General features: G+C 38.8%; 1 protein-coding gene and 1 non-coding gene across 4 annotated transcripts in view; one reads left to right on the plus strand and one right to left on the minus strand.

Annotated features, from left to right (window-relative positions):
• Positions 1 to 13,909: 13,909 nt before the first annotated feature.
• On the minus strand, positions 13,910 to 13,982 carry TRNAA-AGC (transfer RNA alanine (anticodon AGC)). The gene has a single exon. It is a non-coding gene; the product is annotated as a tRNA-Ala (tRNA).
• A 630-nt stretch (positions 13,983 to 14,612) lies between these two features.
• Positions 14,613 to 25,618, plus strand: part of PPP6R3 (protein phosphatase 6 regulatory subunit 3) — a 34,930-nt gene continuing 23,924 nt past the window's right edge. The window contains exons 1-4 of one of the 3 annotated variants that reach the window (XM_072421805.1): positions 14,613 to 14,755; positions 22,019 to 22,152; positions 23,223 to 23,389; positions 23,479 to 23,607. In XM_072421805.1, coding sequence (XP_072277906.1) covers positions 23,596 to 23,607 — 12 coding nt within the window. In that variant the 5' untranslated portion in view covers positions 14,613 to 14,755; positions 22,019 to 22,152; positions 23,223 to 23,389; positions 23,479 to 23,595. Of the gene's footprint in view, positions 14,756 to 22,018; positions 22,153 to 23,222; positions 23,390 to 23,454; positions 23,608 to 25,618 lie in introns of all 3 variants that reach the window. The other 2 variants (XM_072421807.1, XM_072421806.1) reach the window with 2 other exon arrangements.

Genomic DNA, 25,618 nt, shown 5'->3' on the forward strand with positions numbered 1-25,618 from the left:
TTATGTAAACATCAGTTTATGTGAAAATCGCCCAAAATTATATATTTATTTATTGCACCCTTGTGTTACCTTTATACTCTTTACTCTTATACTATTTTAGCCATTCAAGAACAAATTGTGCTTGATCTCTTCTGCCCTGACCAGTGTGGCTGGGGTCTGCTGGGGGCCTTAAATTTAAAAGTGCTCTGAATGAGCGTCACAAAATGTTTCTCCTCTCTACTTACCTCCCACCTTTTGGAGATTTTTACCTTTTGTAGGAAAAGGACACAGCCCTGCCACATCTTCATTTTACAAGTCCTAAAAAATTAATAATATGATATAAAATATGATTGGTTAAACCACCATTTCAATGAATTTAAATCAGAATTTTAGCGACGTCGCTAATATTCTGTATCTACATCTTTTAACCAAGGTTCTTCAAAACCTATAAAACTTGCCATGTCCCAAAGGTAAGTATACATACAAAAAACAGAATCCCATAAGGTTGTTAGAAAGACAAGATTTTAACACCAAATGATTTTTTTTTTTAAATTATACATTTATAAAATGTAACATTGAAAAGGAGTTATTAAAAGCCCCATTAGAAGAAATAATAAATTAAAAAAACAAATCCAAGAGATCATCAAAAAAGTAGAATCATTGGTACACATAGGTCAAATCTGGACCAGGATTGAAAACATCTGCTAACAAATAGCAAATGACTTTGAAGAAATCCATTCCAGGTTTTCTGGATCACCCAGCTGCACTAATCAAAGTTTACCCTATCCAGTCTTGGAGAGCTTTAATAAATCAGGCTCATTGTGTATATCACTAAGTTACTATCAAGATATTCAATGGTTAGGCCTGAGGGATACATACAATTATTTTACATGGTCTGCTCTGATGGCCCCCTTTCAACATAAAATGCCCTTGTAGCTTACAGTTCATAATATTAATGATTCGACTAGTGCAATTTTTATTCCCCTAAATTTAACACGATCATTTAAATCAAGCAAGTTTGTAACTTTTTTTGTTTCCCTATCTATTATAGACACTTAGGGCCTTTCTGGAATCGTCAATGCACTTGGAATTTCAAAATAGAAAGTCTAATGGCTGCTGTGCAGATATCCTCATACACTGGTGGAGTTATATTGCATTATACATACCCAGCCTTCCATTAGATATGTAACAATGATAAATACAAACACATGCATAAATAATTAATGCTCAATAGCTCTGCATGTCTTTCAGTCTGCAGCTGTGTTAGATGGGCTGTCAGTAACTTTGAAGATGCTGTTGCAGACATTTTTAAGTGTTGGTGCCATCTAGTGGTAGAAGTACAGAAAGCATGACAACATTATTGCAACATTCAGTATTCACATTATTACGAACACCTGTTCAACTCCTTGTTAGCACAAATATCCAATCAGCCAATCACATGACAGCAAATTAATGCTTTAAGGCATGTAAACAATGTCAAGACAGGGTGCATTACCTCGTTGATAATTTCACAACAATCTGGGAGCCATGGGACCCTTACCTATTCTCTCCAACCTGCATATGTATTCACTGGTTCCTACCCTTAGGAACCAGGAAATCTTTTAGGGCATTCCACACCAAGTGGGTATCCTCATCCATGCTCTGTTACATTGTGCAGCACTACATACCGTCTTTTCCTATCATTGGATTCATGAAGATTGGGGCCATGGTGTTCTGGTTGGATGCTCCATTGAGATCCTTATGCTTAATGAGTCAGAAAGAGCTCCATGATTTAAGGGAAGCCAGACATGGGACTCTTTTTATTCCGTTAAGAGGGGATTCGTTAGGGGGGTTTGTGGGATTTCCAGATATTTTATGAGGACGTCCTAGTTAGTTACTGATGGCCTCCTGTATATTATAGGTGTTACCTAAAGTAATTTGAGGCTTCTCCATATCACCCCCCCCCCTTTATTGCTCAGTTTTTTTTGTTAATTTATATTGTACATGATCAAGGATTCACTGTAAGCTTATTTGAATGCTGCTCACTGATTTCAGATGTCACAACTGTTACTGATCCATTTTTTGTTTGCTTTTTGATTGTATAAGCTTACATTATATGCCATATTGTTTATTGCTAATGTTATTTATGTTGCTACCCTTCTGGGTTTTTTTTTTTCTTTTGTTATATTGAAAAATAAAAACAATGTCAAGACAACCTACAGAAGTTCAAAGTGAGCATCAGAATGGGGGAAGTGACATGGAATATGTTGTGGTCGTTGGTGCCAGACAGACTGGTCTGAGTATTTCAGAAACTGCTGATCTGCTAAGATTTCCACACACAACCATCTCCAAAGTTTACAAGGAATGGTCAAAAAAAAGGGAAACTATCCAGTCAGCAACAGTTGTCTGGGTGAAAATGCCTTGTAGATGCCAAATGTCCATGCTACAGTAACTTTAATAATCACTGGTTACAAATGAGGTATATAACCTCATATACATAACACAGCATGGATCTATCCTGCCTTGTATCAACCATACAGGCTGGTGGTAAAGGACATATTTTCTTGGCACACTTTGGACACTTTAGTAACAATTGAGCATGAATTAAATATTCATGACCCACCCAGTATTTTTTGTTGACCACAATTATCTGTGATCAAGTGGAGGGATAGACAGGCTTTTATAGGCAGAATTTTTAAAAAAAGTAAATAATATATATTTTTTTAATGGTATACAGCATATACCTATACCATACATAGATCAACTAGCTAATGATATGCAAGCAAAGTCTGTGATTACAGACACTTATTTTCACACTTCAAGTAAAAACATCAACTTCAGTTTTTTGAAAAGGTCTCAAGTTCCCAACGCGTTTCTCCCTTAGGCTTATTCAGGGGAGGATTGAGATTGAAGTTTAACTGGAATATTAAAGATTTATATAGTCACAGTGATACAGAGTTGATAAAAACATCTGCAAGACTTCCACGTCAAATGATCCCAAAGGGGGAAAGGGGAGATTATGTATGGTAATATAATGTTATCAGCAACACAAAGCAGACAATGTAGATGAAATAGAATAAAGGATTTGAAATAGCTGGACTTGAAATTTTTCATAACTGAAATTTGGCATCATTAAGTCATTGAGATGGTATTTGGATCGGGTGAACACATATTTAGGTCCACGTATTTTTTAGGGTGTTAGAGGAGTGAGGGAATAGGTTTGCACTGCACAATATCACTGTCTGCCCAAGTGCTGATGCCCAAGTGCTAAATCAGTTTTCAGCACTTGGGTAGACAGTGATACTGTGCAGTGCAAACCTATTCCCTCACTCCTCGGATCATCTCCAGGTAGTTTCTTAAACATGGAAATCAGTTCACTGTACTCACATGGCCTCCAAAGCCACCAGATCTCAATCCAACATCCTTTGGGATGTAATGGGAGATTAACATCATGTATGACAAATCTACAGCAACTGCATGATTCTATCATGTTAATATGGGCCAAAATCCATCCATGTTTCCAGCACCTTGTTGAATTTATGGCATAAATATTTTTGTTGTAAATTTTCAGTTCTGAAGGCAAAGGGGGGTCCAACCCAGTACTGGTAAAGTGTACCTAATAAAAGATAAGCAACGGTATACCAGCATCAGAGTTTCTTGAACATCGTGTGATTGATAATGGTTCTCTTTGTAGGTGCATATTTTCAATGCATTCTACTGCTTCAAGGTAAAAAGTTCCAGACAGCTTGGAAAAGGCTCCTAAATGTGTGAGCACCAACATGGTGGGTGTAAAAGCTACATAAATAGAATTTGCTCCATCACGATTTCACTGTGCCAACAAGACAGCTAATCCAATGTAAAGGACTAGAGAATTAAAATCAGCTAGCCCCGTGTTTCTCAACCAGAGGTTGCAAGGAGATCCTTGAACAAAGAGTATTCTGTGTCTCTTAGGTCAGTTACCACCAACACCAATGATTTATGTGGCTATATAAAAGAGTGGCAATCTTTCCACTATGTAAGTGGCATTCATTCTTTTGGGCGCCAAGCATATGTACCGTGAGCTGGGCATATCATAATATTGGCAGGGATTCCCTGAGACATGAAAGGCAATAATGCAGTCTTCATTAAACATTTCGAAATATCCACCTGTTTATTGGGTCAGTCCAATCAAAATTGTATTTTTAGCCAACATGTTGAGTACGATTGGTTCAACTGAGACTATTACCCAAAATCATTACTCTCAGGTCAGCATTAACAAAACTTCAGTATTGTACAGGTCATGAAAGAAAATTATTATCTACACATGGTTTACTGTAACATGTTGATATTTAGTCTTTGACCTTTTTTTGGAATATACAGTTAGTGAAATATAAATGCTGGGTGGTAAGATTTTGAACATCTGACTTGTGTTGTTTATATCATTCCATACACATTTTGTACCACTAGATTTATACATCTACATGTAAAAAAACATGTAAGCCCAGCCAAAAAAATCTTTTAGGGCATTCCACACCAAGTGGGTATCGTCATCCATGCTCTGTTACATTGTGCAGCACTACATACCCTCTTCTCCTACGGTATCATTCCATTCATGAAGATTGGGGCCATGGTGTTCTGGTTGGATGCTCCATTGAGATCCTTATGCTTAATGAGTCAGAAAGAGCTCCATGAGTTAAGGGAAGCCAGACATGGGACTCTTTTTATTCCGTTAAGAGGGGATTCGTTAGGGGGGTTTGTGGGATTTCCAGATATTTTATGGGGTTCTGTTGTATTATTGGCACAACAAAGTGCACATTTCTAAACCACATTGCAAAGCTTTCCTTTGCAATTTTTGTTATTACTTTTTACAAATACTTACAACAAATAACCAACACAAAAGTGAAAAAATAAAATACACAAGACAAGCACAATACAACAGTGTGGTATACAATATATTACACAAGACATGTCATGCCTAGACTCCAAGCACCTAGAGTCCAGAAGAACATTACATAACACTGCCTACCCCTATAAACCATATTGCCAAGCTTTATAAATAAGTGATTATATTTAATATTTAGGCAGCAGTACAGCCAATCTGCTGCTGAAAGTCTGTGGAAGGATTTAAGCCCCTGCCAGGTTTTACCACTTTTCCGAAATTTATACACATTTCCTGCCCTATTGACAACGTAGCGCCGGGGAGAAATACAGTGCAACTCTCCAATAGTAACATACAATAAATAAAATTTGATGCCATGGGAATAAGGATACCATTGAGCACCTGTTAGGAATTTTATTCAATGGGGTAATTTAGGGAATATTTGCAGGCAAACAAAAAAAAGCCAGCCATTGATCAATATTCTACAGCAATTTTAGTGAAGTTGGGCCCAGAAGGATTTTTGCATTATTTTTGATTAGGATTGCAGCCTTCTGCTTTATTAGTGTTTGCTTTGCATTTCTGTTATGGAAATGTGACTGCTGAGGACGGCACTGCAGAACTAAATTTACCTTCCCTCGTCCATCACTGGTTCCTAAATCCTAACCTTGTCCTTTTCCCAATTTGTTCTTTGGTCACCTTGATTGGCAAGGCCAAACTTTCATGCATGCACACTGATATATTTTTACCAGGCATGGGTTATTATTCCTGCCAATGAGACCCAGAAGAGAACTGTCTGTCACTGAATATAGAAAAAAGTATGTGAACAACAGGAGGGGAGTTGAATATTACAACAAAAGCATTTTTTATTTTAACAGGTGCTGGAGAAGGACATTCATTTGCTTCCTGTTTTAAAGGACAACTTTCATTTCCTTTAATTGGGTACCCTGGCCCCTCTTTTTGCCACCCACTGGGTCTTATATATATATATAGTCCTAAAACAGTATTCTTTACTGTAAAATTCCAAATCACAAACCCTTCAAGCATTCCTTCCAAAATGGCTGCTTTGATCCATGCATGAAAGCCATGGCCATTCAGTCCTTTGGGAAAGCTATAATAAAGTACACAGAATGCAGCTTGCCCATCAGAATAATAGTACAGTCATAAAAGTGCCCATGTTTGAGCTCTGTGGCTCATAGCCAGGCTGCTCAGTAAAGATTGGTGTATTGGAGTTCAAGCTAAGTAGGACAGAATGCGGGGACTCCTAATAAAAAGAAAAAAAAAAGGGTAAATACACTTGTCTCTTAAATGTATATTACTTGTAAAGGAACTCTAACCACATGGTAAACCATGTCAAACGCACCTCAAGGTATTCCTTGTACATTAGCCATAAAACAATGTGTGAATACTTTTGTTGGGGGTGTCGGATCAGTGCAAGTTATTAGTAGAATAATGAAAAAAAATCAAGGAAAACATTTGAAACAGATTAATTAAAATGTATGTAAATTCTTACAATCAACTTATGTTGCTACCTTATGTTATGGTTAAATATACCATTAAGAGCGTTTTGGTATATCTGTTAGTTAAGTGCAAACAAATACCTGTTTGAACATGAACATGTTAAATAGGAGTCTATGCCCTGTATACACTTCTTGTGTTATCTCAAAGAACTTTATTAGCTTTCTTTCTTTTTATATTGAACATAATATTTAACCCCTGGATTGTGGAGAAGAGGAAAGTGGAGGGATTTTGTAGTTTTGTACTAGACAACTTGGAAAGGCTGCTACCATTCAGTCCACAAAAATGCTGTGTTATCAGCCAACAAGAAATCAGGACCATATTTCTTCCATATCAACACATGTTCTTTTTAACTTGTAGAGTCTTCAAAGGGATGAAACATGTGGAAATGTGTATAAATTGAAAAAATGTACTGTATATGTTTTTTATTTTATCCAGACATATACCTGACCTACCATTTATATGTGTTGGCTTTAGCTCTTCTTAATGCATTCATAATTTATTTATTATATTTATTCAACATTATATTTATTTCTAGAATTATCAAAGCAAATTGTTCCCTGGCACATATTATCAGGTCAGGTTTCATTTAATATGTTTATTACTAAGAAGATGATTTATTAACAGAATTGGCCACATTCAAATAAAACAGCTGATTGATGGATGACATGATGAGTTTACAAGAATACCTTACTTAGCAATGAACTTGGCTGCTATCCTCATTGTGGAGGTAAAGCTGAGATTAGATAGGACACTTCTTCCCTAGCAGGGAGTAGTTGCTCTCATGGAATATGATTAATAACATCATCATCACCCTAATTTTATTTCTACAGGGTAGCCCAGGGGGAAGGGACTCTCTAAAGGTCCAGAGGCTATTTTACCCCCAGCAGTGGTGATAGCTGGTGCTGTGTCCTGTGTTCTTATGACATTTGGCCTGATCATTGCCTGGACCTTGGATTTCACCTGCCTGCCACCTGCCCTGACTATTTGCCTAAATCTCAGATTATACCTTCTTTTTGCCTAGATCTTGGATTCCCTTATCTGAACCCTCCCATTTGTGATCTCTCTTTCCTGCCTGCTTGGCACCACACCAAAGCCTCTCGATCCTTGCTCTTGGGGTAGGATGACCCTGAGGGTAGTGAATTGGTGGCCCCTTGGAGTAAAGAGCCTGGACGTTTCTTGAGTTATTGGCCATCATTCTTTGCAGGGTGGTGAAGCACCGGGCTCTGCTATCTTTTTCTGACTTTTTTCTTCTTTTGGCTATGTCACCCAATCTTTCACTGCACGGGGGTGAGATCAGGTGATGTAGCCTGCTGTAATTTGGAAAAAAAAAGCATGCACAATGAGATTGGCATTTTGTTTTCATTGCAGGAAAAAGCCCTTCTGCACATGTGCGATCTTGAAACCCCCTGGAAAATGTGACATATGTATCCCAGAAGGCTTTGCGCTCCCGTTTCCTGTTCAGTGTTTACTGCCGTGGCGGTAAAGACAGAAATAGAAGGGCTTCCCCTTTTGAAAAAAAATGATTTAAAGTAAAAAAAAAAAAGAAGAAGAAAACTTTTATTTTATATAAAACGGTTATCTGACCTTTTTTTTAAAAAAAAGGTACAATTTTGGTTATAGGTCCGCTTTAATAGCTGAATTCCTGCCAGCAGATAATTACCTGCCACTTGGGACAGCACCAGAATTAAACTTGGCAGTCTCTAAAGCTGCGTACACACTTCCAATTTTTATAGTTGGAAATGAACGACGAACGACCGATTGGCCAAAAATCGTTCGTAAAAAAAGTAACCAACGACGCCAACGAACGAGGATAGTCGTTGGAAATGAACGACCGGACCGGATCGGATTGGACGACGATCGTTGACCATCTATCATGTGTACGGTCGTTCAGTGATCGTGCATGGTCTGAGCATGCGCGGTGAACGAACGTTCGCTCACTTCCTGTGGTGCACGTCACTTCCTGTATCGTTCAAATGATCGCATCTATCGTGTGTACAATATCTTTGAACGATCGCAGATATTGTGCAGGATCGTTCGTCGTTCGTTTACCAACGATAATAATTGGAAGTGTGTACGTAGCTTAACAGTCCCTGTGCAGAAGAACTCAGAGAAGTGGAGGTAGAAGCAACACAAGGAGCCACTCATGTACTGCACTGCAAGTAAAATGCTGATCTGAGGAGTGGCCGATAGAGAGATTAGTTCATCAGTTTCAGGATGGAAGTGGTGAAGAGATTTGTAACCAGAAGTAAAACTGCAACAGAAAAAGGAGGGTCCTACAGCTGCAAGGCAAGACTGTGCTCCTTGCAAGAGCTGTGTAAATCTTAGGAGTGGGTGGACATAACCACAAATCCTTTGGCAGATAAAACAGCTTCTATATATGTATTTTATATTTTACTCTGGCCCTGATTTAATAAAGCTCTCCAAGCTTGGAGAGGATTCACTTCATTGGTGAAGCTGGGTGATCCAACATACCTGGAATGGTTCTGGTTCAGGATTCAAAATATTTGCTAGCTAGAAATCCATTCCAGATTTGATGGATCACTCAGATTCATTGATAAAAGTGTATCCTCTCCAGCCTTGCAGAGCTTTCATAAATCAGGCTCTGTGTGTCTGGAGTTCAAATTTGAACAGGATGATTCAGCAAAAATTAACTAGTGCAGTACAACCCGCTTAGGATGTTATTTAGAGGGTAGAAATCTTCTTTCTTGTCCCCGTTTGGAAGTTTTCTTAGGGTTAGTTCACATTTATAAAGCAGATAAATATTACTGGCCCTCCTTAAAAACATATAGTAATGGCAAAAAAGTGGAAAAGTATAAATTACAATTTCCGAGCCAAAAACGAGTGCACTGATAGTGGAACATGAACTTCACACTTGTAATATAATAGTTTACCATGACAACAGTCTACAAACTTTAAAAGGTAACCAAGCAACAGCAAGCTAATAACAATGATCTAATAGGATGAGTTAGCAACCACATAAACAAACCTTCATTGTAAACAGCAAATTACGCATGTGCTATAATCCCACTACAGGAAATTGCATCTATCAAAACATAAAATATTTTATTTCACGTCGTACTAGTTGGCATGATTTGATACGTATGTCATAATCAGTTTGAAGAGGAAGTTTGGATTTCTTTGAAGTTGCTAGTAATCAGTTAAATATAGAGAAGTGCTCTTTTTTAATGCAGAACAATTTTACAGCTGCTTCACAACTACAATGTAATATGTGGAATACAAAAATATAAATCATACATGTAGGATTGTTATGGTGAAGAATAAAAAGAATATATGCCCATGATGTGATAATCTGTACAGGGGGATGAATGAGGCAATGGTGCAGAACACAATGCAATTTATTTTCCTAAAAGTCAGTTATAGAGTTATTCAGGATGAAATAGTCCATCCAGTTTAACTAGCAGAAAGCAAATTAATAAAATAGTAAATCTAAAACGTGCATATTCAGAACCCTAACCCCATAACTGATCCAGAAGAAGGCAAAAAAAAAAACTAATGCTGCATGGTGCAGTTTGCTTCAACAGGGGGAACATCCAGTTATAAATATGTATCCATAAATTTTTAAAAAATTAATTTTTTTCATATGTTTTTATGTCAATTCATTTGACTAGAACTATCTTATGACGGAGTCCCATTTTTATTGTCCTCACTGTTAGGAATTAGGGATGAGCGAGCGAGATTTTTTGCAGCAAATTGGGCCTTTCTCGCTTACCAAACATGTAATCGAGAACAGCCTTGTCATTCGCCATGAGGTCGAGTTCACAGGCGAACTGAACTCATGTGACCTCTCAATGGAGATTCTTCATTGAGAGGTCTTATGAGTTCAGTAGTACACCTGCAGTCACAGCTGATTGGAAGCACGTGCCTCCAATCAGCTGTGACTCAACCAATGCCTAATCTCCTCTCAAGCTCCAGCTAGCACAGCCCCTCTCAACCATAACTACATTTTGTTAACCCTTAACCCCCCTGACGGTATTCCCGAGTATGGCTCGGGGTGAATTTCATGTACCAAAACGGTAACCCCAAGCCACACTCGGGGTAGCATTGTAAAGACCTCACCTGCTCCAACGGCAACCTCCAGCAATGCCCTGACATATTTTATTCTTTTTTTAAGTATTATTTATCATTATTTATTATAATTTATGATTTGTGTTTGAAACTTTATCATACCTGCAAGTTATTCCTAACAATTACAGGCCTAAAATATTAAACAACAAATTTCCATGCTATGTTTAATGTACAGCTTTTGACTTCAAAAATATTGACATATTCAGACCGCCAGGGAGGTTAACACTTCTGGGCTAGGCCTCACACCTGTCATGTAGGCCCTGTGCCAAATATTTATGGCTACAGGCCTCTCTTTACCTTTTAATATGTCCACGTTCACTGTGGTGTCATTTTGATATGTTTATGTAATGTCAAAGCATTTATTTCTGTACAGTCACATTCATTTTTTAACAAGATCCTGTATTGATGATCAGAGACTTGGACCTCTGTGTAAGGTCTTCTCCAGCACATCACAAAAGATTCTTAATGAGATCAAAGTCTGTGGTGGACAAGCCATGTATGAAAACAATGTCTCATGCTCCCTGATCCAATCTTTGCCATTGTCATCTTGGAATAAACCTGTGCCATCAGGAAATAAAACAATCCTGTTTATTCATTACATTCACATGGTCAGCTGACCTAATTTTTTGGCACATAATGTTGCGGAAGCTAAACCTAACCAACTGAAGTAACCCATAGCCTTGCCCCACAGGTGTGGGTATTTTTGACCATGCAGGTTTTTACACATTGGCCCTGATTTATCAAGCGAGCTCGCCACATGTAAATACGTGACGATATATGAGGCGTATTGCCGTGAGCCGGAGTCGAGTGCCAGTACACTTGCCAGCCTGATTCCTGCTTTGATAAATGAGCAATGGGGTCGAGAATAGGTCAATTAAGGTGATTCGTTTTCAGCTGCGTGATTCAGGAGGATCTGTTAAGTTCTGTCAATGGTGAGGTCATAGCGATTAATTAACGCACACCTGCTCTCTGCTCTGTGCGCATCTACAGTCTGTTACAGGTCAGTTTGACTTTTTAATGCTTCATCTCTTTTAGGGTAAGTGCTACTTTTTTTGTTACATTATACTAATTCACAAAATTGATTCATTTATTGTAACATTTGTTGCATATGTTGTTTTGATACTTTTTTGTTTGGTTCCAACACTGCAAACTTATTTCTATTAAGCTGTATATATACTAAGTAGCGCTTAATAATATGTCATCACACAATAGTATGACTGTATAAAAAATGTCACCAAGCATTTGGCAAGTGATCTGATTCAAATTTTATTCAAGTTTGGCTTTATAGAAATATCAAATATAATATTTATCAAATATTTGCAAAAAGGATTGTTGGCAAAGATGTTATAATTAGGGATGAGCGAGAATGCCTTTGACATTCCCGTGAAAATTTCCTTGTACTTCTGTTTCAGTGAACCGATTTTGCCGACCATTTGGAAGATCAAGGAAATCATTACAGGATTGTGCACCGGAAGATTCTCATGGCTGCTTTCATTCATGAATCTCTATCCAATCATGAATCTTTATCCAAGAACACATACTACAGGGCTGACAGCTCCGCTCCCCTGATTGCTCTTGCAGGTCCCAAAAAATTTGATCTCAACGGACGAATTTACACAGGCTATTCTCGCTTACATGTTTGCAAGAACGACCCGATTCGCCGCAAGGCCGAATTTTAAAATTTTGCTTGCTAATCCCTAGTTATAATACATGTATCAAGGAACATTTGGTGATTTCACATTCTAACACACCTGATGGTGATGGAAGGAGGTCCAGGTCCAGGTTGCCAAGCACAACATCAAAGCTCATTGATTGCCAAGCTCACAAGCAGGGTCAGACACTCTTAGAAATGAACAGATGTTCTTTAGTTGCTTAACTTAACTTTGCTCCTTAAATACTGGAGTGTATGCATTATTTAGGTGTTTACACAAAACAAATAGTACTAGTATCTAAAACTTCCAGGGACAAATACACTTTGTGGCAAACATATGTTCTTGCTTTTCCAGTCTTTCAGGATGTTTCTGCAGGTTGCAGGTTTGAATGGCATTTTAAAACTTTATATAATTGGCTCACTCCCCTCAGCTTGGTAGTGGAAGCACATAAAGGTGGATTCCTCCTTTACCCAGAAGCAATATCCTCCATGAATGATGCTTGTAGCCAAGCCCATGATATCAGAAATAGGAAGAAATAGGCAATCTTTTCAATTTGAAGTGCGCTAAGCGATTTGCCCCAAAAAAATCCTCTTTGCCTATTTCTTCCTATAATTTCTCTTTTTTATGTATATGTACACACATCTAAATGCATACATACATGAGTGCACATGAAGGCAAAAAAACAATATACACCTAAAAAGAAAAACGCCTTCTCTGCAAAAGTGGTCAATGCGTTTTTAAACTGATAGAACACAGTTCATGTGTGGGTTTGCTTCGGCGCACAACAATGAGCAGCAGGCTCCTGAGGTTTGGCGCACAACTATGCCCATCAGACAACAGTTTTATTAAGACAATTGTGCTGTTTTTAGATTTTCAACAATTCAAAGAAATGAACTTTTTTTAAACAATCACAACTGACTTGATAAATTGCAGGTCTGTTGGATCACCCAAGGTTCCTAGGAGATTGTAAAGGAGATCACAAAAACAAAAAAAAAATAGACATAGACATAGTTGTCTACCCTTCTATGTAAAGTAAAAATGTAGAGTTTAGGTACGCTTTAACTGGGGCCAGGAAGATCGTTCAGTTCCGGCAACCAACACTGAGCTGCGCATGTGCAACTCCGAGATTTTAACAAATGGAAAGAGCGATCAGACAGGTAATATTATTTTTTGCACATGGCACATCGCCTGTCCCTTTCTATAATAATGCCCTGCCTGATGCAAAAATTATGGTGAAACTTCAAAGCATATCTAAACCCAAGTACCAAGGAAAAATGTAATATGTTTCAGTTTTTCCTTTTTTCCAGGCTCGGTACATTACCTGCAATAGATAGCTCCTGTGGGCTACAGTACCTCTTTATAAGTAGCGGGGGTGAGTATTCTAATTTCCTTCTAACAGAACTAAAATCTCAAACAATGTTATCTGTCTTCATCTGCTATCTTCTGAGCTACAGAATACCTCCATGTTATGTAATACAGATGAAGACAGGGAGTGAGCTGTCTAAGGTGACAACGCTGATCCTGAAAAGACATGAGCTAAGCGAGTGTTGTCACCCAAGGCAGGATCAACAGATTTTTAAAAGCATTAAAATAATGAAAATAAAGGCAGTTACCACATCTAATGACTGAGAAGCTGCAAAAATTACATTTTTGTTTTTAAATACACTTTAATTTAAAAAAAAAGCATCTCAGTATAAGTATTATGTATGGCTATGGCTAGGTTTATTAAAATCAGTTTAAGGTTTGTTATATTTATTTTAAACATATAATATAATATAAATACATATATTATTTTATTATAAGATTTATATTTTAAAACAAATGAAAAAAATGTACTTGGAGAATGCGGGCATCGATCCCGCTACCTCTCGCATGCTAAGCGAGCGCTCTACCATTTGAGCTAATTCCCCTCTCGTATGTAAGTGGTGCTCCTATTTTGACATCAGAATGGATTGCCTACGCCAACACAAAACCGCATTTTTATATAATTTTACGGATTAATGCAACGTGAGAGCATACAATTATATTAAATAGATGTATTTTTTATTTATAGCAAAAATACAACTTTATTATAACTCCAGCGGCACACAAATCTCTGCTGAAGAGAATAGCAATCTCCCCCTGCGACTATTGAAGCGTCGAAAAAGCGACCCTCACCATCCCCCTTCACTTCTGCCCCGAAACAGCCAACCACACTCCCGCCCTCCTGCCGCTTTCATTCGCCTACATCTAGAACCGTCCGCCAGGAAGTCATTGGACAAGCGCATCGAATCTCGCTCTGCGATTGGACCCTTGAGACATCAATCTTCAAGACGTAAGGTTGTTGCTAAGGCCTTGTAGGCTGTATCGGCGCCAGCCATAGCCACCTATTGGTAGAGTTGAAGTTGGACTCCGATGAAGTTCAACCAATCCTGAGGCGGTACGCAACTTTCTTGATGGACGGCATAAGCGCCCAACAGCGTGCCGAGCTCAGAGCATAATAAGGCGGATGACAGACGCGTCACCCAATCAGCTTATATAATGGTTAGAAGAAGGTTTCATCTCGTCTCTGATTGGCTGTGACCTTCGGCTGAAGGAGGAGGGGGAGGTTTGGAAGAGTTGATATGTCCACCATCTTGAAAAGTCGCTTATAGTGCTGAGCAATTTTCCCGCCTGACTGGATTGGGTTGTTTTTCGATATCAGGTAAACTATTCGGTGGTGACGCGTGAGCGGTAAGACGGGGCGAGCTGGCGGTCTTTTTATAATTTTTTTTATCTGACGGAGCGGTGTGCAGGCCGTGTGAGTTGTCCTGTGAGGGGCGCAGGGCTCCCTTTTGATAGTGGTGCTGGGTATGAAGGCGAAGGAGGGAGGGAGGAGGGGAGTGTTTCCTCTAACACAGCTAGTGAGGAGCCATTACCCCTCTTGTGTGGGAGCTGTGCTAGGCCTCAGGGAGGATGGGAGACCTCCTGCCGGGTGACTCGGCCCAGTCACTTCACTCCGTGCCCGGCCTAACAAACTTAGTGACCGTGCAGGGCCCTCCTTCTATCATTAGGAGCCGGTCTGCCTATACTGCAGGGCCCCCATCCCTGACAGAAACCTCTTATATCAGGAGATAATAAGCCCTGGATTTTGTATAAAATAGGGAAGGCTTACCACCCCTTACTTTCACTTTTCATACCTCTCCTATAATAGAGAAGTTTTACCTTCACTTCCTGTTCTGCAGAAATAACAGGAAGTGATGGGGATTGTTTACAAAATGGGAGAAATCTTCTATTATACAGTTGTCACCTGAAAGTGTCCCCATTGTAGGATTTCTCCGGTGTCCCTGTTCTTGGAGCAGCTTTGTTTTTCTTTATTCCTTGTACCCGTTATAAGAAAGTGTAAAGCAGAACCGGCTGTATGGCTGTCCATTGTGATGGCGACCCCCTCCTAATTCATTACTCCGTACGAACAGTGCCAAAACATCTTGTGGTGGGAACATCAGACATTGCTCCCTATTCACTTACTGATGTCCTTGTGTATTGCAATGAGGAGCACTGCACCATGGACAGTAGGAGCAAGGCCTTCCTTGTTGGTCATTAAGACCGATCCCATGGGTTCTAAATTCTACAAGGGGGGGAAATACGTAAGTGCAGAATGTAAAGCAAAAGTAAACCCAAAATAAACTGCAGAGCAGTCGATCCATCTGGAGGGTTCTTCCATCGGGTCCCGGCATCTGTGTTTAGGAAGGCATGATAGGCACCGCCATCTTCTTTCTGTTCCTCCGGGTTCTTCTTCCTACGTCACCTGATGCAAATGCAAGATCGGTTGACGTAGATGGGGGGGACTTGCCGATCTCACTGCCTGTGCGTGAGATCAGCAATTTCTTTACCTTTTGGCGAAAGGGCTTCTTCTGCACATACCTGAGCATCTCGGGGATGTGCAGCAGGAGCAGCCAAAAGCCTCCCGGGATGCGTGACGTAGGATCTGCACTCCCATTCATTCTTGATCACCTGGGCCAGGAGTGGCAATCTCACATAATTGAGAAATTGAAAACTTAGACCAAGTCGGGGGCAAACTTGAAATTTATTGAAAAAATTGAGAAAGTTTACTACTTCATCCATACCTAACAAAATCAAAACCCTCTATGCACACTTTAGGGTTGAAAAGACTAATTTCTATTTATCTATGCAGGCTGGGTGTTTATCCTCTCACATCACAAGTTTGTCTGACACTAAATATTACACTATGCGGTCTCTAATGGATTGAAACAAACACGATGCCCCTGGTAGTAAGGCAGCATGTGATCATTGCCTAGGCTTTGTGTCACATGACCCCAGACCACCAATCAACAGATTCTTGTAGTAATTAACATTATGATGTACCGTGGTAATGCGGGCGGGATGTAGTTAGTTTTCGGAATTCTTTGGGGGGGCAAGTAAAAAGGTCCTTGAGGGCCAGAGTTTAACACCCCTGACCTAGGCGATTGAGAAATAGAGGACGTAAACTCAAAAGTTTCTAAAACAAAAAAAATCTTTCAATCCTCAGAGCAGTCGATCGCTCCGGAGGGGTCTTCCATTGGGTTCTTCTGGGGTGATGTAGTTTGGGCAGAAAAAACTTGCCGATCTCACTGCACATGAGATTAGCAAATTTTTTGCTTTGCACGAAGGAGCACCCAAGAGCTTCCCTCGATGTGTGAGGTAGGTATCCCGGGAGGCTTTGCGCTCCTATTCGTTCTCGATCGGTTAGGCGATTGAATTCGGGGGCAGTGCTGCACCACTTTTTAAAAGGGGAGATTTCCCATCATTATTTGTCCTGTTGACCAAAAATTTAGTTCTGAAATGCTCCGCTGCCTCTGGATCAAACAAAGTAGAATTTAGTTCTGCTGACGATTGATACAGAGTTCATTATCGCTGAACCGATTGCTGGTAATCGTTTCCATGGACAGTAGGAACGAAAGAGCTCCATTTGTTCCATGGGGAGGAGAATGGTGAATTGGAGGTATCCTGCAAGCGTTGCAGCATTATATAGTTTGTTTTGTGACTGGCATGGCAGATGTTAAATACCTGGCTGGATCATCAGTTTTTCAACCAAGACTATAACAATCTTATCTGGCAATGGAAATCTTATGTCTGTGAGAGACTTAACAGATGTTTAATTTATTCTTGGATGGATTTCCTTTTGTGTCGATGTAAAAGTATTTATCCCAAATAGGACAGGAAAAGAAAAACTTGCTTTGGGTTTTTACAGCATACCATGAAAATGCCAGGCCTGCCAGTGCCTTAAATACAAAAAAAATGATTAGAGGGGGGAAATCCAAAAAACTTCCACCCTGATTACCTGCACTGTAGTCTAGGCATTGGTAAACCGCCACTTTTTCTTTCTTTTTTTGCCCACCTGGGAATGCTGAGGATCCCAAATCCTAGAAAAACACGCTACTACCCAAGGATCATGTTCTCACAGAATTTGGAATCTTCCAATATTTCAGGATTCTGTTGTAAAGCCTGTGACCTCCACAGCATCTAGTTGCCCCTGGTCCCCTTTCTACATGTAGTGTCTCCCTGTGGAGGGCTATGGGGAATGAATAGGGGCCAGACTGAGCGCTACTAGTGCTGCTGTCAGATAAAGAACAAATGATCAAGCAGCTGGCAAGGTGGCAGGCGTAGGGAGGCGCACAGGTTAATGCTATGTCCAGGAAGGTGCAAATTTGCCCTAAGTTGGCTGGAAGCCAAAGTGTAAGGTAAGTATTTTACTTCTCATATTTAGTTTTACTACTTTAACCTTTTTTTTTTTTTTTTTTTTTTAAATTGGCTTGGCATGCTAGCTAATAGGGGGAAGTTGAATCTTTCTACAAGTTCAGCCCTACCCATTCCTTATTATGCAAAATCAAAACTTTAGGTTCATAAATAGGTTGATGTTGAGTGTTATTTCATGCAAGCATACAGTTTATAAAAAGTGCTAAATGTTTAGACTTGGTCCAGGTACAAGTGTTTCCTCACTACTGAACTAGTTCCTTGTTTTTGCATATTTTATGGTGGGTGGTACTGATCTGCTCCCCATCTTTAAGGGCTGCCACAAGTGCAGTGCTACATGTAGCATCTAACCTGAGGAAACTTCAACAATACTGCAACTGCACTGCCTGTCTGAACATAGCCCAGCTGTTCCTAGAGTTACTGCAGATAAGATGTCCCAACATGCCCTTCTACCACAAAAAAAAAACCTTTCCAGTTGGCTTTGTAAATGATTATATAGCTTGGTGCTTCCTGGTGATGTCCTTTCTTTTTCTTTTCTTTTTTTTTTTTTTATCCTGTTTTTGTACAGAGATTTGTCTAGTTGTGCTTTGACTTGTGGGAACATTTCCACATCCTGGGGATTTCTGTATAGGACAGAATTTTCATATTATTGTATATCTGGCAGCTATTACCTGTAATGATGCAAGGACTTGTAACATTAAGGTAGCTGAAAAACCTCTGCGTGTCCAAAAATCACCGTCTTCCACTCTGAGCGCATAATTCATTGCACTTGTATGGAATCAAAAGCAGAAAATGTGTGGAAAGAGCTTGTGTTATAATTTGTAATATTGTGGCTTTAACATTTCATGGGATATCAAATGTTTTAAACACTTTTGTGTTTGCTAGCTGTGTGTGATGGTGCAGCATATGAAATATTGTACAGTCAAAACCTGTACCTTAAATATTATTGAAGTCTCTGTAAAGCTGCATACACACGTGCAATTTTTGTCTTTGGAAAGGATCTTTCACGATCCTTTACAACGACAAAGGACTACACAATGCATGAACGATGCTGTACATACAACATTGTTCTGCTCTATGGAGAGGGAAGGGGGAGAGCGACGGAGCGGCACCTTGCTGCGCGCTCTCCCCCTTCCCTTTCATTAGGATCGGTCATCGTTCGTGGAGCCGCCAGGACGGTCGTTCGGACGATGGACGCCGCCGACTGTACACACGCCAGATTTTCACCCGATATCTGGCTGATGCCGATTATCGGGCAAGAAAAATCTGACGTGTGTACGCAGCTTAAATGTTTTCTTAGTTACATGCTGCAGCCACATGACATTGTTTTGCCGTAGTTTCAGGTATTTGTGAAATTTAATCACTCATATGACAACATTAGGTGTGACTGATGATTCATAGGAGGGTAAAGCAACACTTGAAATGTTTGTTTACGTAAATTGTATGTGAAAATGGTGTGAAATCAAAGCAGAGTAGTCACCTGGAAAAGTTGATTGTTCAGTTTCGCTTACCTTCCCTGACAGCATCAGGATGGCTTATGCAACCAGTGATATGATTGTAACTTGAATATTTTAGCCTTTAGCTTATATTTTAACCCTTTTGTTTGTCAATATTTTGTCTTGCGTGTTTTTCTATGCAACACCTACATTTTGTCCAACTCCAGTTTTACCAAATTCCAATATGCACTTGTTGACACCAACACACATTTTGCAACACATCCCAATCCATTAAAATCCAGTGTTTGCAGCAGGACTTGGCCTACCTGGTCCCCTGAATCCCCTTCGGTACATAAGCCAGCTCATATAAAAATCTATGGTCATGTATGCTTCTCCGTGTGAATGAGCCTTTAGTCTGCCCACTTAAACCTGTCTTCTATAATATAGTGCTGTGACTTGGTCTTCCTATTTTTGCCTCATTTGTTTGAGGTAGTAAAATATTAACCTTGTGCAAAAGAAAATTGAAACATGTTTTATATTGCTAGATATCCTCTTTAAACTACAAAATAGATTTCTAACTGAGATGAACAGATGAAGGTTTTGTAGTTTAAGGTGGGAGTGCATCGTAGGTTGAAGTTGAGTGACCCTCCCCTGGGATGGAATCACTAATGTAGCTTCCACCTCTAGACTAGTCGGCTGTATTTTACCTCCTGGTTTGTTTACATTATTATTATTATTATTAAACAGGATTTATATAGCGCCAACATATTACGCAGCGCTGTACATTAAATAGAGATTGCAAATGACAGACTAATACAGACAGTGATACAGGAGGAGAGGACCCTGCCCCGAAGAGCTTACAATCTAGTAGGAGAAGGATGTTACAGTAGTCCAGACGAGAAATAAGAGCATGTACAAGGAGTTTGGTGGTCTCAGGGGACAGGTAGGGGCGGATTTTGGAGATGTTGCGTAGGTGGCTTCCTCCACTGGCCCTTACATCACTGCACCGTAAACTAGGGGCCAGCACATAGGAAACAAGTATCAATGCATAATGTTATTGCTGGTCTGCAGCCAAGGTGGTTCTCATTTTATGTGCAAAAAATAAAATAGTTGAGTGATATTATTTAATAGTATGGCTTTATGGACTGAAATCTAAATTACTTTTGACTTTCAAGAAATATGAAATATTTGGCTTTTAACAGAAGGCAATTTGTCTTGAGAACAGTATATGGATGAAGGCCTGCTAGCAGCAGTGAAGCCAATGGACTTAATTTGACCGAACTAATGAGAATAGGCAGATTCTTCTACCCTACATACATAACATGTACCATTGTTACACAAACTAGTCATTAGCTATATTGTAAAACTTGCATTCATATATAGTTTGTCCCCCTATCCTGTCCCACTGAAAGCAGGTGGATGTTAGAAAGGAGTATAACAATAGCAAATTTTAAATGTTTGAGTCAAGTAGAAACTTGACAAAGATAAATATTGATGAATTATGCTATGGGCAGGGTCATGTGATACATTGGATCAAATCCTAAGCCTGTTGGCTAGCAATACTTGCCATGCCATGATCCAATCAATCTCTTCTGGATTTAACAATTTACATGTAATTTGTTACAATTTTACATGTTTTATCATCTTGAAGTACTTATCCCTGTCATTTTATTCAGTGTATACTAAGGTTAAGTCTACACTGACTGTTTCCTCGGAGTTAAACCTGAGTGGTAAATGCCCATTTTTGAAATTTCCAATTTGGCCAGTCCACAGCATAGCGTTTACTGGGCTGTAAAGAAAACTCATCTTGCATTGTTTGGGAAGTTAAAAAGCAAATACACTCTCCAAGCTGACCCATTGACATTAATGGTCATTTGTGGGCCTTTCCCCTATACTTTCCCCACATATCTTAGTTTAAAACATTTTTATAAATGCTTAAAAACTCTTACAAAAGCTCTATAGGCATTTTGAGTGTTTAAACTTCAAGTCCTTGTAGACTTGGCCTAAGGAATTGTGCTGAAATTTTAGCATGAAACTATTAATATAGCTGCACCTTTTAGAGCTACAGTAAAAGTTGTCTAAAAAGACTTAATCAAGCAAAACGGAGTAATATAATGGATCATTTATTCATTTTTTGAGTGAAAACAATACTGTTGCTGTTTATCTGCAACAAAGGATTTTGGGGTGATAAACATCCCCACTCCCATAGGGAGACCTTTTTGCCAACTGCCATACCTATATTCCCACAGGAAATAATGTTTGGCTTTGGATTACATACATTCAATATGACAATCAAGTTCTCCAGTGTGAGACTAGATGGATCTGTGCCCTACATGCTCCTGAATAGCTTTTCACCATTTTGGAAATAATTAAAGAGATATGAGATGCTTATACTCAGTTATAAGCCTATATAATGCTTTGTAAACAGCAGCTAATAGATATTATTGGATATTTGTACCTGTGTATATGCTTTAAAATAGGAATTTATAATTCAATATCTGATATTCATTGTTGGTATTGAAGTATTCTTGAATTTATGCAAATTTATTTAAACATGTTTGTAAACTGCATTTTTTTCCTGCTTTATTTCCTTTGTATACCTCTTTTTAGGGGTCTCAAAATCTTAAGGCAGAAATCTTTTTGTGGTTCTTCAAACATCTTTGGGGTAGAATTAGGTTTGGAAATATCAAACTGTGAAACCCAGTTTATATAATTCTTCTCTTTGGTCCTTATGTATAGGCAGCATAAATACACAAAGATTCTCTCCTAATACTTTGTTTTGTTTTTTTCTTTCATAGGGGAAAACTTTCCAGAACAAAGACCAGAAAAACTTTTGTCTTTAATGTAGTCCGGATACCCTGTAATGGGCCAGAGGCTGAAGGAGCAAAGTGTGGTTTTATTTTCTTAATATTTTAAATTTTGTTCTCATCAGGTGAGTGCTGTTGGCTGTAATGAAATACGCCTGTTAATACTCCACAGTTTTATGTATATATTTTCCTTCTAGAAACATGGGGTGTTTGAGGTATAGTATTACTATGATACCCTGTTATCTTCTAAGTTGCTGTAAATGTTGTCTTGGGATCCTGTATCAAAACATCCTTTGCATGTTTAAAAAACCTTCCACCCTACATTATCTTGCCATCCACATCATTAATCATACTTCTAGTAGTGCATGAATCATTTTAACACCTATGTCTGTAGGCTTTATAGAAACAATTTTCCTCTTTAGAAAAAGCTTAAAACTTTTGCTTTTGTTCCCAATATAAAACTCTAAGTGAAGGTTGTTGAGTCTCTCTGCACAGAATCCTGCTTGAAAGAAGTTTTTGCCCACTAGATCTAAGACCATTCTTCTTGGAGCTACTTTTTAATTGTTGAAAATTGTATTCAATTAAGCTGACAGGAAAATGTCCATTCATTTTTTAATAGGATCATAGGTGTTTCACATTTTCACTCAGTATGTTTTCAGGATGGCTCTAGGCTACACTAGGAGGCAAAACCTTTAAAGGTTGGCTTCTGAATTTTCTAAAATTAGACAAGAATTTGCCTAAAAGCCCTTATTTAGATGAGCACTTGTGGTGTAGAGCTACAGTTTTCAGATACAGATTAAAATTTTCTTAACAGATTTGTAAAAAAATGAGTTTAGGTATCAATCGCATGCATATTAGTAGCAGTATGGCTAGACGACATAGCATAATCCTGGGAATATTGTTACAATTGAAATTGAGCCGCACACTTGATTGCCATTCTCCACCGAGGATCTTTGACCGGTAGTTTTGGTGCAATCTATTGGTGCCTATAAACATAAATTTAGACTCCAGCTCAGCTAATAGGCAGCCTTCAGTGTAGAAATGTGGGCACTTCCATTGCCAACTTGTTTTTTGAATGTGTCTGCTTTATTGTCCTGGCTAAGAACAAGTACATGGGCAAGTTATTAATTTAACAATCTTTTGAGGTTCCATTCCCCTTACATCTGAAATGCTTATTTATTTCTGTATCATTAAGTCACTAGAGAGAAAAAAAGCACAGAAGGAATTATGGACTTTTTAAAAAACAAATTGGCAGCTGCAGTTCCCAAGTTCTTACTTCCTAGGTTCCAGTTGCATCCCAATTAGGTGGGAACATTCTTAAATCTACAGCCACGGTTACATTTTCCCTGTTTAATTGCCAACGTAAGTTCAAGTGTTCAGTCTCTTGCCTTACTTACGAAACTGACCCTACGTTTTTCCTCTCACAGTTTTTTTTTTTCCCTTGTTCCAAGGCACCTGCTTTCAGTTGGAATTTGATGGACTAACCTTTGCCTCCACCTACCCCCGTTGACTGAGAATCCCCTAATGTCATCTAGATTCGGAGCAACATTGTGACATTTTGCAGTAAAATGTTTGCCGCAGTACGAGCTTTTTATTTTTTCCGTTTTTATTTTATGTTCTTGTTTTTAAAGTGTTAAATAGTCAGCTGTTGCCTCATTATATTTTAGTGAATCTGCTACTTTTTATTACTGCTGTGTATAATATGCCCAGTGTCTTTGCTGTAGCTTATGTAACCTTTGTTTTAAGAGCCCATATTTCTTCATAGCTAACAGCTGAATATTTCTTCTAGTGCGCCCCGCCTCCCCCAACTATCGTTTTTATTGCAAAGTAATTCTTTTTTACTTTTTGTGAGAAGTTACTTTTCAATTTTCAAAGTTCCCAGTGCAGTCTTGGCTTTGGGAGCTGCCAGCCTAATGTAAACCACCAGCAGCTGCCTCTACTTGCTCGTTAATTGAGTGTCATAGACTACAATGTGTAGAATCTTAGAACATTAATAACTTTTTATTAAAAGCAGCTAAAGTCAGAATACTTATCTTTTAAAGGCCTTTTCCTGCTTGAGTCACATTTACTATAAATAGTCTTGGAATGGATGCATTTAAATACTGTCTTTCCCACCTTCCATCTCTTTAGATCTATGGATGTATTTGGGCTTTAGCTATGGGATTCATTAAAAAAAGCAATCTAAATTACATTAAAGTTGGCAGCCTTTCATTTAGATTGGATTCAGATTTGTTGACATTTCCATTGTTGCCTTGTAATTTATTCCCTTCATTGTGTTTCTGTAATGAAGTAAAATTTATATAAAAGGGTTCTTTCCAATGAAGTTGCAAATGACATAAACTACACCTTACTCCACATCTAGAGTTTTTTCTACAGGTTTGGGAATTTCTGCATGTGTATTAAAAATAGTTTTACTAACACCTTAGTTTTAGGTTTAGCATTTCGTCTCTTCAGATGTTATTGATCTGAACCTTTCTTCTAATAACTGCATGCATTGAACGATCCTTTCTACATCATTTGTCATTTGTTTCTGTTTATAAAGCATGTTATGTTCACAGATGTTGATGATGTACCTAGCTTGTAATTATGGTTTGGACATTTTTGCTTTTTGCAGCAATAAAGTTTACTGTGCGGTTCAGCAGTTTTCTGCATTGTTGACAAGTAACTTATTTTTTCTTGTTACCTGGGATATCATGTATCAGTTTTTCATAACACCAGTCGTTATTGGCATTATACTGTGCTTTTATTACAAAACTAGGGAGGCAGATGGGGGTCATATGATATTTACGTTTCAATGTAATTGTTTATAACTTCTTTCTTGGCGTTAACTGCCTCGGTCCTGTCACATGAGCAGGAAAGTTGCTGTTTGTTTTGCTTGTAAAAGGACTGGGTAGGCCACTTTAAAAACAACACAATAACATATATTGTTTTTTCTTCCCTAAGTTAGTCAGGAATGCAGTTACCTGCTTGAATGTACTGTATATGAACTCCTAACATTTGTTCCTTTGTTCAACCCTTCTTCCCCTAACAATAAAAATGCTGTTGGTGTGGAAATATAAATTATACTGCTTATTCTGATTGCAGTGATCTAATTTACCTTTTGGACCCTACAGAATTCTCCATTTGGTTTTTAAAAAGGGAATAAACTGTTTGATGGGTTGTGTATACACTGCCTCCTTGCCAATTATGACACATACTTACCTTGTGTTGTCACCCTGCAGCAATGAAAGGTCCTGGACCTGTCATGCTACAGGGATAGGTGCTGCCATCCTCACCGCCGGCTCCAAGACCGACTTCTGTGGAGGTGGCAATTCAGTTCATTGGTTGGATGTGCAGGCGTTCCATTATCCCCGGCAGCTGGCTCCTGGTGTCTTTTTGTTTTCTCAGTTTAGGTTCGCTTTAAGGTGATGACTATTAGTAGTCAGGAAAATGTTCTATTTAAGGAATTTGTCTGACTTCTTTTTAGGAGCTTTGTTTCTTATGGCTTAACCTCCCTGGCGGTATAATTATGTCAGTATTTTTACGCCAAAAGCGGTACATTGTTTTGCATGTAAATTTATTTTACATTGTAGGCCTATAATTATTAGGCAT

Source organism: Pyxicephalus adspersus, chromosome 9, assembly GCF_032062135.1.
Source record: "Pyxicephalus adspersus chromosome 9, UCB_Pads_2.0, whole genome shotgun sequence".
Classification (NCBI taxonomy): Eukaryota; Metazoa; Chordata; class Amphibia; order Anura; family Pyxicephalidae; genus Pyxicephalus; species Pyxicephalus adspersus.